This window comes from Chiloscyllium punctatum, chromosome 23 (genome assembly GCF_047496795.1).
Source record: "Chiloscyllium punctatum isolate Juve2018m chromosome 23, sChiPun1.3, whole genome shotgun sequence".
Taxonomy (NCBI): Eukaryota; Metazoa; Chordata; class Chondrichthyes; order Orectolobiformes; family Hemiscylliidae; genus Chiloscyllium; species Chiloscyllium punctatum.
In genome coordinates, this window is record NC_092761.1 from 52,401,113 (window position 1) to 52,415,105 (window position 13,993).

General features: G+C 42.2%; 1 protein-coding gene across 5 annotated transcripts in view; it reads left to right on the forward strand.

Moving 5' to 3' along the window:
• nfrkb (nuclear factor related to kappaB binding protein) overlaps positions 1 to 13,993 on the forward strand; it is a 151,277-nt gene that overhangs the window by 68,948 nt on the left and 68,336 nt on the right. For 4 of the 5 annotated variants that reach the window (XM_072592997.1, XM_072593001.1, XM_072592999.1 and 1 more), the window contains exons 13-18: positions 1,985 to 2,088; positions 3,456 to 3,499; positions 4,142 to 4,202; positions 7,092 to 7,266; positions 10,912 to 11,018; positions 11,371 to 11,494. In XM_072592997.1, the coding sequence (XP_072449098.1) occupies positions 1,985 to 2,088; positions 3,456 to 3,499; positions 4,142 to 4,202; positions 7,092 to 7,266; positions 10,912 to 11,018; positions 11,371 to 11,494 (615 nt within the window). The remainder of the gene's footprint in view (positions 1 to 1,984; positions 2,089 to 3,455; positions 3,500 to 4,141; positions 4,203 to 7,091; positions 7,267 to 10,911; positions 11,019 to 11,370; positions 11,495 to 13,993) is intronic. The other variant, XM_072593000.1, reaches the window with a different exon arrangement.

A 13,993-nucleotide genomic window follows, 5' to 3' on the forward strand; every position in this document is an offset into this window, starting at 1 on the left:
TTCAAAAGAAAGCTTTTGTTATAAGAGGGACTGAATGGCTACTTTTCCTGTGTTCCTTTATAGTAGTGCATTGTAAATCTCAAAAAGCTTTGAAGGTACTTCACACACATCTTCTGGCTGAAGTGTTAACATTGCACCAAAGGCTATTGGTCTGCCATAACAATTGATAGACAGTGGAAGCAGGGAGACCTTCAACTTGTACTCCTATGTCCCTCTGTTCCACAAGATTCCTTGGGACGTTGCTATTTACTGTATAAGTCCTACCTTGATTTGACTACTAGAATATGCTTGTCAGGCAGGTGACCTCCACCTTTGCTGAGTTGGTTGGATTTATGAACGCAAGTTGGAAATTGCTCCTAGATCTGGGAATTTCCACCGGCTGAAGGTATATTTTGTATGATAGTCCACAATCCTTTAGAATGGTTGAGCTGGCTGAAAGGGCGTACTTGTCTCATCGCTTAATGTTCTTGTGCAAGAGAGATGTTTTGTGAGTGTTGTCCATCTCTCAGTTCCTCCAGTGGAACTTTCCTCCCCAATCAGGCAATAAATAAATAAAATTCATTTCATGTTCAGCTGTCGGGGAATAGGAAGTAATTCGAATGGTTTGCTATTTTGTAAAGCTTAACCCTTACTAAATGCTCTGCACTTGCTGTTGTATGGAATAAGTTGTTAATAATGGATTTGATGCCAGAGGAGGTTCTTACCGAGTAGTTTGATGTAGATCTTGATCTTCACAGTTGGAGTCAGGCAGGTTTAGATTGTGATGAGCAACCACTCGATCAAGGATTTGGGCCATTGAGGTTGAAAATATTGGAAAATCTCCCTGGTGATAATTGAATTAAAAGCAGTTCAAAAAAGGTTCATTGACTAATTCCTGGGATCGAGGCATTATCTTATGAGGAAAAGTTGAGTCGGTATTCTTTGAAGTTTAGAAAAATGAGAGGTGATCTGATTGAAATATGCAAGATCCTGAGGGGGCTTAACAGAGTAGATGCTGAAAGGATGTTTACCTTGCAGGAGAGACTAGAATTAGGGGGGCACATCAGGGTCTCCTAGTTTAGAAGAATTTCTCTAATCTGAGTTCAGTTCAGGCAGAGTTATTCAAAAAAAAAAGTAACCTGAAGTCGGATTTAGATTGTAGGCGAACAGGGAGTGTAAGGGCTGGGGCAACCAGGAGCATGGGTTGAGGCCAGAATCAGATTAGGTGTGACTTTATGGAGAAGACTCGGGGGGCCAAAAAGCCTATTCCTGCTTGTAACTTGTATGATTGTTTGAATGTACATCTGGTGAGCAGTATTGCCAGTAACTTACAGCAGAAACTACAGATCTGTTGTGTAAATCAAGGATGAGGAGAAATCCTTCAACATTCAAATAGCTGGTAAAGATGACAATGGTAGGAAGAAGAAAGGAAGCAAGTTGCAACTTATTAACTGGTGGTAAATAGAACTCCAGACATAATACTTATGATGCTTTGTGTTTCAATCTTATTGAGGCATATCACCATTTTCTGTTTTGCAAAGATAGGCAAACCATATTGCAATTGCTGAGGTAACAACTATCAGCAAGCTCTTTGGGTCCTGCACTACTTGCAGTGAATGTTTACAGAGACTGACTAGCAAATAAACAGGAAAATTACAATTCTTACCTGTTCATTACCTGGGAGGCACGGTGGCACAGTAGTTAGCACTGTTGCCTCACAGCACCAGAGACCCGGGTTCAATTCCCACCTCAGGCGACTGACTGTGTGGAGTTTGCACATTCTCCCCGTGTCTGCGTGGGTTTCCTCCTGGTGCTCCGGTTTCCTCCCACAGTCCAAAAATGTGCAGGTTAGGTGAATTGCCCGTAGTGTTACGTGAAGGGCTAAATGTAGGGGAATTGGTCTGGGTGGGTTGCGCTTCGGCAGGTCGGTGTGGACTTGTTGGGCTGAAGAGCCTGTTTCCACACTGTATGTAATCTAATCAACATCCTGGTCAATTTTGTCTAGGTTCTGGACGGGACTCCGAGAAGGAAGTGACTACACTGTGTCAGCTGTGGTTCGAGGTGAAGGATCAGATATTTCCCAAGGTACATATATCCAACAACTGGAAGGTAGGATTATACTGGGTAGCTCTTTCTCAGCCAGTACAGACACAGAATGAATTGAGTGACTACTTCTTCTTAGGTTTCTCTAATTTACTCGCACCTCTGTTTATCTCACAGTTCCTCACGTAAATAGAAGGCAAAATTGTAAATTCTATTCAACTCATTCTGATGAAGGGTCACTGGGATGGAAACATAAACTCTGCTTTGTCTCCATAACTGCTACTAGACCTGCTGAGTTTCTCCAGCAATTTCCGTTTTTGTGTGTTTCAGATCGCCAGCATCATCTGCAGTTGTTTGTTCCATATTGTTGTAAAGTACAAGATCAGGGAGTACCTCAAAACTTTACTCTGGTTGTAAATAAAATCAGAAGCTGGTTATTCAAGCCAATCCACCATCTGTCCAGTGCATTTATTTTGTGCCATTGTGGTAAACCCTACTAGAGTGAGTGTGCCTTGGTTTCCAGGAATGTGTATGAGCAGTTCCAAATCCAGTGGGCTAACAAATCTTTTGAGCTTTGGATCAGGATTAAAGGTGGAATTAGGGAGGATTCAATGGAGTCAATAAGAAATGCCTCAATGAAAGGGAGGCTTCAATAGAATACACGGAGTGAATTTGAGGCAGTTCTGCAATGTACATCTTGCAAGTAATTCCAGGTTAGATGGATTAAGGCATTAAGGCCTATGGGCTCTGACAAAATTCCAGCAATAGTACTAGAGGTTTGTTTTCTAGCTAAACTATTCCAGTGTAGCTGCAACACATGCATCTAATCAGCCAACGTAGAAGATTGTCCAGGGATGTTATGTCTACCACACTGGTTAACTGCAAATTAGTGATTCTTTCTTTTTCTATCAATGAAACCTCCCTCCTGTGCCTTGTGGGTTCAGGTTCCACACCAATTGTAAAAATGAAAATTGATACTATAATACATTGTTTTAGAGAGTGCATTAACTGAATCTCCATCTGCGCTCTTAGGTGGGCACTGAAAGTCCCGTTTCAAAGAGGAGCATGACTAAAATTTATCACTAAATGAACACTACAAAAGCAGACTATCCGGCCTTTCATGTTGTTGTTTGTGGGAACTTGCTGTGTTTAAATTGCCTACATTGCAACAGCAACTACAGTTCTGTCAGTACTTTGAGATGTCTGATGGTCTTGAAACACACTATTCAAATACAAGTCTTTATGTTTAGTGTCCGCCTCTATTCACTTTATTTTAATAAATTAATTATTTGCTCTGTTATATACTTTGTTTGATTTGCAACCTGTCTCTCTTCTCAGAAGTTCAGACGCTTATTACTGGACTAAATCTGGCTGAGGGTTAATTTTGGGTTAGATTCAAGCAAGTTGTGACCAATTACTTCTCTCTGCTACAGGAATCTGAGGAACTCCCAGACATCATACCTCCAACGCCCAGGATGTAAGTATCACTTAATTTATCAGAAGTCTGAAAATGAAAAAGGGACTATAAATTTGTGATGTTATTAATGCAGTGGTAGCGATAAAAGGGGCGGTGAGATTGTGCTCATGTGAAATTGTATGTATCTTCTTTTTGTGATAGATTATATAACCGATGTGTTTATCATGTATTCAGTGCTGGTCAATTTGAAGTTTATGATTGAAACATTTGTTTCAAATAAGGCTGATATTTTAAATAATATGAAATAGGTGCATGAAATGTGAAATGTTTACCAAGTGAAACCGCCTCATTTTCTGCACACTATTGGGAATAGTTTGCTTGAACAGATACTGTGTAGCTGACAATTGTTTGGCATGTACAATCTGGTTTATTCCTGGTCAGATTCATTGCCTTTCATCCAAGATCTTTTGCCAAATCCCAGTGTAAGGATGGAAAAGGAACATCTTCATTCGTGGGCTGTGGAGAGAATCTGGTAATGATGAGTAGCTAGTATTTTGGAGAATGATATACCCTGGTGGGGTGTCTTCCCTGGGAGGTTATCCAATGAGGGGTGCAGTTTTTGAGGTTTAATGTCAGTGATGGGACTTGGTTTTAATGAGTCCAATGGGTTCCCCTGATTGACTGGCATTTGTTTAATCATAGGAGAACGGACTATGTGGTGAGACCCAGCACCGGAGATGAAAAGCGTGTGTTCCAAGAGCAGGTGAGAAACTGGAGTGAAGTGAAATAGTTGTACACGCTCCAATCTATGCAGCGCTTACAGAATCCTGGTTACAAAATGTCAGTGACCAGCTAGAGGTTAAATTTTGAAATGTATTTGGCCTCGTTCCTTTGAAGCTGGTCAAAAAGTAACTTTCTCACTATATCCGTTTGTTGAAGCAATGGATATAGTTGTAAGAATACTGGCTGGAGTGGTAATGGAACTGGACGTCCCAGTGTTCTTCAGGTTGAGGTGACTGTAGAATTGAATGAGCAGTGTTACTAGGTGCTGATTCCTACAGGAAACTGAACTCAATGTTCCAGTTTAAGAGGTTGGGCTGTGGTTTAGATCAGCTCAGGGGATACCAGCCTATGAAAATATCATTGAATAAAAAGAAGAAGGAGTAGACAGGATAGTCCATTGAGCCTTCTTTGCCATTTATTATGAGCATTTGCTAACCTTCAGCTTCAACTCCACTCTCCTGTGCACTCCACATATCCATTGATGCCATAAGAAGCCAAACATCTGCATATCCAGACTTAAATATATTCAATGTTGGTAATTCTACAAATCTCTGGTGCAGAGAATTCCAAAGATTCACTACCCTTTGTATAAAGAAAGGCTTCCTCCTCCCAAATGATTGGCCCATATCCAGAAACTGCCCCCTTTGCTGTGGATTCCCCAGTCAGAGGAATTTAAACTAGTTCAGCAGGAGGAGGGAGAGACATTACTTGTACAATAAGGATGCAGCATACTTAAAACTCAAAGCTGAACTCTCTCTGCCTTGGTTCCTTTACTAGAGTGTCAGGATAATAAGGTGAGACTGGATGACCTCACCTTTAATGCTAGGAATATTATAAGTAAGACAATTGAGTTATGGACATTGATTGATAAATAGATTTGTTATATTGTTTCCGTCACAGAGATGTGGTTAATGGAGGAATAGGCCTAGCAACTCAACATTCCAGCACATAGGGTCTTAAGGCAGGACAGGGAAAGATATAATAGAGGAGGTGGTGTTATGTTATTAATTAAGGAGTCTTTTACTGCACTAAAGAGGAATGATATCTTGGAAGAGTGTTCAAATAAGGTTTTATGAATAGAGCTTGGGAATAAAAAGGGGGTAGTCACACTGCTGGGAGTATATTATAGAAACACTAGGCAGCACGCAAAAGCGGAGCAGATATGTTGATAATTCACTGAGGTGTGTACAAACAATTATAGGGTAATGATTATTAGGATTTCAACTTAAGCATTTTTTGGGACAGTCATAGTGTGAACAGTTTAGAGGGGGCATTTCTTAACATGTGTTCAGGAGAGCTTTTTATATCAGCAGGTAGAAGGTTCAACAACAGACGTTCAGTGCTGGACCTAATTCTGAGGAGTGAAACTTGACCAGTGTTTGAGGTGGCAGAGGGAGAGCATTTTAGCGATAGTGACCACAACACCAAAGGGCCACTTCTGTACTGTGTGATTCTATGAAGCAACCTCTCAGTTTCAACTCTGTCAAGCCCCATCAGAATTTTGCATATTTCAATGAAATCCTCTCTTATTTTCCAAATTTCAAAGAATTTAGACTTCGCTTATTCAGCTTCTCATGATAGGGCAGTCCTCGAACCCCAGAGGTTTATCTCATGAATCCTTGCTATCCTGCCTAATACCTTAAATATGGAGATTAAAACTACACATAATATCCTGGGTGCAGGACACATAATATCCTGCACCATCACCTGTTACAGTTTATTTTTATTTCTGAATTTCAGTCCTCTTGCAATAAAAATTAGCATGTTATTTGCCTTCCTAATTGCTGTACCTGAATGCAGACAGTGTGTTCTATGTAGGAGTACACCCAGGAGTCTGAACAACAACACTTACAAGTTTCATGCCTTTGGAAAATATTCTACTTTTCTAAGCTGTCAAAGTGAATAACCTTACAACTTCCCACAACATACACCATCTGCCACCTGTTGCCCGTTAGAACATAGAACATAGAACATAGAAGAATACAGCGCAGTACAGGCCCTTTGGCCCTCGATGTTGCGCCGATCCAAGCCCACCTAACCTACACTAACCCACTATCCTCCATATACCTATCCAATGCCCGTTTAAATGCCCATAAAGAGGGAGAGTCCACCACTGCTACTGGCAGGGCATTCCATGAACTCACGACTCGCTGAGTAAAGAATCTACCCCTAACATCTAGGGGTATGGGTGGGTTGCGCTTCGGCGGGGCGGTGTGGACTTGTTGGGCCGAAGGGCCTGTTTCCACACTGTAAGTAATCTAATCTAATCTAATCTAATCTATACCTACCACCCTTAATTTAAAGCTATGCCCCCTTGTAATAGCTTCAGCCTCTGTGTCCCCTTCAGCCTCTGTGTCCCTCTGAACAAGTTGTATTCATGTCATTTCTGATGATACATTTCTGTCTGTCTGTTTATCTAAATCGTTAATATGGATTGGGAAAATCTGAGGACCTTGCACTGATGCTTGTGACACTCCATTAATGCTTTGAAAATACTTCTGGATAATAAAATAATCCTTTATATATCATTGCAGCTTCGTGTGATGTATTAACCTTTTCAAGGGCACCTTATCAAATTGCTTTCAGAAGTCCAAATATACTAAATATTTTGGTTTCCTTTGCTTACCCTACCAGTTAAATCTCAAAAAATTGACCAACTTGTCAAACATTGTTTTCCACAGTACTTGTGGTACTTGCTGGAAAACCAGTTATGATGACCTTTGTTTGAAGCTAGAATCTCTACTCAGCTTCCAGGTGATGGACCTTTCTTGTGCTTTGTTTTTATTCTGTAAACCGGGAGTGGGATTTCAATGCTCAATTCAGCCTGGGCTATTGAGCATTATGTTACTAGTTTGTGTTTTTTCCACAGGAGCGCCAGCGATATAGTCAACCCCACAAAGCCTTCACCTTCCGCATGCATGGCTTTGACTCCGTTGTGGGACCCGTGAAGGGAGTATTTGACAAGGATCCTTCTCTCAATAAGGCACGCGAACATTCTCTGCTGAGGTCTGATAGACCAGCCTATGTCACCATTCTATCACTGGGTGAGATTCTGACACGAGATTTCTGAATGTGGGATAGGGCAGTCATTTTTTTTGTGTACAAATGCTGTTCACATTAATATTGGTAAATCTTTAGAAAATGAACTCTGTCCAGAATCAAATGGAAGGAAAGTTGAAAAAGGATTAAAAGACTAAAAATTTGTCCAGAGTTGATAGATTCTCGAACAGAATGTACTCGCCCCTTTTACCCTAACACACCACCTCCCCCACACCCATTCCCTCTCCACGTATTTCCCCCCACCCCTTTCCCCCCACCACTTTACCCCATCCCAGTTCACCTGAGTACTTTCCCCCACACCTCTTCCCCCAGTCCTTCCCGCACATCCCCTTCCCCGCTACCCCTTGCCCCCACCATCCCTTGCGCCACCCCACCCCTTCCTCCTCCACCTATTTCCCCCTACCTGTTTCCCCAACCTGTTTCTTCCCTATCTGATGCCCCCCCCACCCCTTTTTCCCCCACTCCATTTCCCCCCACCCTTCTTCCCACTCCTTCCCCTGCCAATGGAACACCTTTTCCAGCCATAAAGTCATATGGCATGGAAACAGCCTCTCCTGCCCACCATATCTATGGCAACAAACAAACACCAAGCTGGGGAGCACCTTCTTCACGTAGAGTAAGGTGCTTAAATGGAATGGACTGCCAAAGGAAAGACCTGCTAGACCATTCAATCCTGATGAAGGGCCTTTGCCCGAAGCGTCAACTCCCCGCCCCGGATGCTGCCTGACCTGCTGTGCTTTTCCAGCACCACACTCTTGTGCCAGAGGAAAGTAGTTGTGGCAGGTAAAATAGCAATACTTAAAAAAAATTTGGTCAGGTACATGGATGGCAAGGCTTTAGAAGAATATGGGCCAGATGTGTGCAGTTGGAACTAGCTGAGTTCCATGGTCAGCAAGAACCGGTTTGGGCCAAAGAACCTGTTTCCATCCTGTATTACTGTATGACTGCACACTAATCCCATTTGTCTGCACTTATCCATAGCCTACTAAGCCCTAGCATTTTATGTGCTCATCCAGATGCTTATTAAACATTGTGAGAGTACTTACCTCCACCACCTCTCAGGCAACACGTTCCATATTAAAAACACTTTCCCTCCAATCCCCTTGAAACTTGTTACTCCTCAATTTAAAGTTCTGCTCTGTGGTCTCAGATGTGTTGGCCATGCGGAAATAATTCTCATGATACACTCATGATATGCCTGTCATAATTTTGTGTACCTCAATCAGATTCCCCCTTCCTCCTGTGTTCCAAGTCTTTCTTCATAACTGAGACTTTCCATCCCAGGCAACATGACATATAGAAAAGGTGATTAAGAAGGCGTTTAGTATGCTGGTCTTTGTTGCTGAGACCTTTGAGTACAGGTTATGTTGAAGTTGCACAGGATGTTGGTGAAGCCTGTTTCAGTGTACTATGTCCAATTCTGATGTCCTTGCTATAGGAAGGCTAGTATTAAGCTGGAGAGGATTCAAGAGATGTACCAGGATATTGCCAGAATAGAGGGTTTGAGTTATAATGAGAGGCTGGATATGCTGGGACTTGTTTCACAGTAGCATAGGAAGTTGAGAGGTGACCTGAAAGAGGTTTATAAAATGTTGAATGCATAGGTAAGGTTGCTTTTTCTCTAGGGTAGAGGATTTCAAGACCAAAGGGCATGTTTGTAAGGTTAGAGGAAAAAGATTTTAAAAAGACGTGGGGCAATTTTTTTTACAGAGAGTGATTCATGTGTGGAACCAACTTCCAGAGAAAGTGGTGTATGCGGGTATAGTTACAACAATTAAAAGATATTTACGTAAATACTTTGATAAAAAAGGCTTGGAGGGATGTGGGCTAAGCACAGGCAGGTGGGACTCGTTTAGTCTTGGATTATAGTCAGCATAGACTGCTTGGACTGAAAGGTCTGTTTCCATGCTTTATGACTCTATAACCTTCCACCGTCATCCTTAAATTGGCTTAGAAATGATAAGTTTTGAACCAGTTTACCAACTTGTCTTGGATCCCATCTACTTTTATCTTTTGGCCCAGCCTTCCACATGGCACCTTGTCAAAGACCTTACAGAAGTCCCCGTAGGCAGTGGTTAGTACTACTGCCTCACAGTGCCAGGTTTTGATTCCAGCCTTGGGCCCTACCATTGTGTGGAGTTTGCACATTCTCCCAGTATCTGCATGGGTTTCCTCCAGGTACTCCGCTTTCCTCTCACAGTCCAAAGATGTGCAGGTTGTGTGAAATGGCCATGCCAAATTGAACATAATGTTCATGGATGTGTAGGTTAGGTGTATTAGTCATGGGAAATGTAGAATAATAGGGTAAGGAAATGGATCTGGGTGGGATACTCTTTGTTGGTTAGTATGGACTTATTAGGCCAAATGGCCTGTTTCCACATTGTTGGGATTCTGTGATTCTATGATCACATCTTCTCAAAAAAATCAGTTAAATTAGTCTGACAGGGTCACCCTCCAACAAATTTGTGCTGGCTATCCCTGATCAATCCCTGCCTTTCCAAGTATTGATTGATCCTGTCCTCAGAATGTCTTCCAATAATTTCTCTACCACTTTTGTCAGACTAACGGATCTGTAATTACTTGGCCTATCCTTCCAGTCCTCCTTGATCAAAGGAACCATATTAGCTATCTTCCAGCTATCTAGCTCGTCACATGAGACCAGTGGAGTATTAGATATTTCATCCAGGGGCCCAGCAATCTCCTCCCTTGCACTCCCAAAGCAGTCTGGGATATATCTCATGAGGCCCTGGGGATTTCATGCACTTTTATGTTGGCTAAAACTTCTAATAACTCCTCCTTAACATGTTCTAGAGCCTCACCATCTCAGCTGAAATCCCCAACTATAATGTCTTCCTCCTTTGTGAATAGAGATGAGAAATATTGATTTAAGACCTCACCCATGTCCTTTGGCACCCCTTCGATCTCTAATAGGCCCCACTCTTACCCTGGCAATCCTTTTGCTCTTAATAATGCATTCAGGATATTAAGGGTTCTTGTGGCACGGCGGTAGTTTCTCTGTCTCTGAGCTAGGAGACCTGGGTTTAAATCATACCTGCTCCAGAGGTATTCAATAACATTACTGGTCAGCTTGATTAGACAATATTTCTACTGGCCTTCATCAGCAGGTCTCTGTGATGCAGTGGTTGTGTTCCTGTCTCTGGGCCAAGAGGCCTGCATTCTAGTCCCACCTGCTCCAGAGGTAATAATGTCTCTGAACAGGTTGATTTGAAAATGACTATCTTCAGGGTGTGTGGAGACATTTGTAAAGAAAGAACTGCAGACCTGACCATCTGTGAAGTGTGAAGTAGCTCTGTCATCACCACTGAGAAGAGGTACATGAGAAGTTTTTGTTTTACCAGTTTTGTTATGTCATAGCCTGAGATTCTGAATCACCTGCTTAGTTTCCAGTGTTGTAACAAGTGCAAACTTAGTACCAGCTTTTGCTTAAAAATAGCACGTGTTGTGTGGAAAGGAGCTGGCACAAATGTTGTATCATTCTATAGGAAATGGTATTTCTGTCCTCCAACATCTTCAGCATTCATCTCATTCCCTTTTCCATTTCTGAGAAGCTCTTTAAAGGAATTAACAGTTTAAGTATTTTGTGTGACAAAATGATTCGTCTCTCACAGTACGAGATGCAGCTGCTCGTCTTCCAAATGGAGAGGGGACACGTGCAGAGATCTGTGAGCTGCTGAAAGACTCCCAGTTTCTCGCTCCTGAGGTCACCAGCGCTCAGGTAAAGGGACTGTCACAAGTGTGAGAAAGGAATTTATTCTTAGCTTCATTGAGTGTTTAACGTACTTATGTAGACTGCATGACAAAGCTGTGATTATATAAATATTGTAAAGGAGTTGTGATTATGTAGTTGGTGAAGAACACTGCAGGGGGTCTATGCATACTATAGATCTCTAAGATGTGAATAATGTATGCAGTAGATAGTGGATAATAAACAGACTATTGCAACTGTTCTGACTATATCGCCTTGCTGAAAGAAACTGCCCCTCTAACCCTTTTGAACACTGATTCTGCAGTCGGCTCACTTCTAACTCCCACACATTCTCCACATATGCCTTTGACTTTTTTTGCAGATTAACACTGTTGTGAGTGGGGCTCTTGATAGACTACATTATGAGAAAGATCCATGTGTGAAGTATGATATTGGGCGCAAGTTGTGGATCTATTTGCACCGAAACCGGAGTGAGGAGGAGTTCGGTGAGTCTGTTTTTAATCAGATCCTTTATCCTGATGTATAATGCGTTTTCTTGCTCTCTCTCTCGCGCTCTCGCAAAAATGCGATTCAGCAAAACAGCTATGATTCTCATGTGCTATCTGTTATGTTCATGAGAAAGAAGCAATCTGCTCCTATTGATTTTTAAGGTGAAACCTTGCTATCTAAGACTTCACTGTAGCAGCTTGAAACTCGAGCTTTTCGCTCGGCAGTAGGCAGAAAACCTTCTCACTCACTGAAAGCAAAACTAAGAACCTTCCGGGGTCCTGTGAGCCCTGACCCCAACCACTCGTGCTTCTTTTGTCTAAAAGCTTTTAAAATAAAAGCCACAGTTGAGAGTGTGGTGCTGGAAAAGCACAACAGGTCAGGCAGCAGCTGAGGAGCAGGAGAATCAATGTTTCGGGCATAAGCCCTTCATCAGGAATTCCTCCTCTGTACCCAGGAGCAGCCAAGTGAACCTACTCTGGATTGCCTTCCAAACCAGTGTATCTTTCATTAGATAAAGGGCATGAAACTATTCATACATTCTTCCAGCAGTGGTATAACCAATGCTTTGAATAGTTTTAGCCAAACACCCCTATTTTTGTATTCCATTCCCTTTAAAATAAAAGCCATCACTCAACTTGCTTATTGAACCTGCTGAAAGTGTAGCTTTTTGTAAGTTATGCATGTCGACTCTCAAATCGCTCAGTCCTGCAGCTTTTCTTCATTTAAACAATATTTGGCTCTTCTATTCTTGCTACCAAAGTGCAGAACTTCACTCTTTCCGATATTGTATTCCATCAGTCAAGTTTCTGCCAACTCGTTTAATCTGCCTGACTCTTCTGCAGACTCTTGTATCATGCTATCCTGACAATAACCAGTTGGAACCAACTATTGTGTATTATTTAGCCAACCCTCTACCCACATTAATATGCCACCTCTGTTTAGTTTTCTTGACACTGGTGAAGACGAATTTGATCTGGTTTCCTTTCTGTCCATTTGTGCAGCATCCTCCTTATGCAGAACTTCTCTAATCAGGCCATACCCCATTTGTGTCTTGGTTTACAGAATTGATTGGCTGTGATGTTTACTGTCTGATTGCAGAGGTACAAATCTTTCATGGCAGCATGGAAAGCATGGGTCAGGAGGACAGAGGATGAGACAACAACAACAGAGGCGAAGATGCCGACTTGCTCAATCTCCTTCTCTGTCTCAAAACAGAGGTGGAGCTGACAGTCTGAATGGGATCATGTATGTGATCATGTGGATCGTGCCTGATTAACTTAATTGAGTTTTTTGAAGAGTAACAAAGAGGATTGATGAAGGCAGAGCAATGGATGTGATCTATATGGACTTCAGTAAGGTGTTCGACAAGGTTCATCATGGTGGACTGGTTAGCAAGGTTAGATCACATGGAATACAGGGAGAACTAGCCATTTGAATCCAGAACTGACTCAAAGGTAGGAAGCAGTGAAGGGTTGCTCTTCAGACTGGGAGGCCTGTGACCAGTAGTGTGCCACAAGAATTGGTGCTGCATCCATTGTTTTTTGTCTTTTTTAAAATTGATTTGGATGTGAATATAGGAGGTATGGTTAGTAAGTTTGTAGATGGCACCAAAATAGGTGTAGTGGACAGCGAAGAAGGCTATCTCAGAGTACGATAGGATCTTGATCAGATGAGCCAATGAGCTGAGGAGTGGCAGGTGGTGTTTATATTAGATAAATGTGAGGTGTTGTACTTTGGAAAAGCAAGTCAGGGCAGGACTTATATGCTTAATTGTAAGGTCCTGGGGAGTGTAGCTGAACAAAGAGATCTTGCATTTCAAGTTTATAGCTTCATGAAAGTGGAGTCACAGGTAGATAGGATAGTGAAGAAGGCATTTGGTATGCTTTCCTTTATTGGTCATTGCATTGGGTATAAGAGTTGGGAGGTCATGTTGTGGCTGTATAGGACATTGGTTAGGCCACTTTTGGAATACTGCTTTCAATTCTGGCCTCACTGCGATGGAAGAATATTGTGAAACTTGAAAGAGTTCAGAAAGGATTTACAAGGATGTTGCCAAGGTTGGAGGGTTTGAGCTATAGGAAGAGGCTGAATAAGCTGGGGCTATTTCTCCTGGAGATTGAGAGGAGACCTTATAGAGCTTTATAAAATCATGAGGGCCATGGATAGGATAAATAGACAAGGTCTTTTTCCTGGGGTGGGGGAGTCCAAAACTAGAGGGCATAGGTTGAGGGAGAGAGGGAAAAGATTTTAAAAGGGTCATAAGGGGCAATTGTTTAATGCAGAGAGTGGTGCGTGCATGGGTTGAGCTGCAGGGGACGTGGTGGAGCGTGGTACAAATGCTGGCAAACTAGTTAAATTTAGGATATATGGTAGGCATGGATGAGTCAGACCAATGGGTCTGTTTCTGTGCTCAAAACTCTATGACTCTATGTTTACCATCTGATTAAATGCAGAGGTGCAAATCTTTCATGGCAGCAGGGAGAGCATGAGTTAGG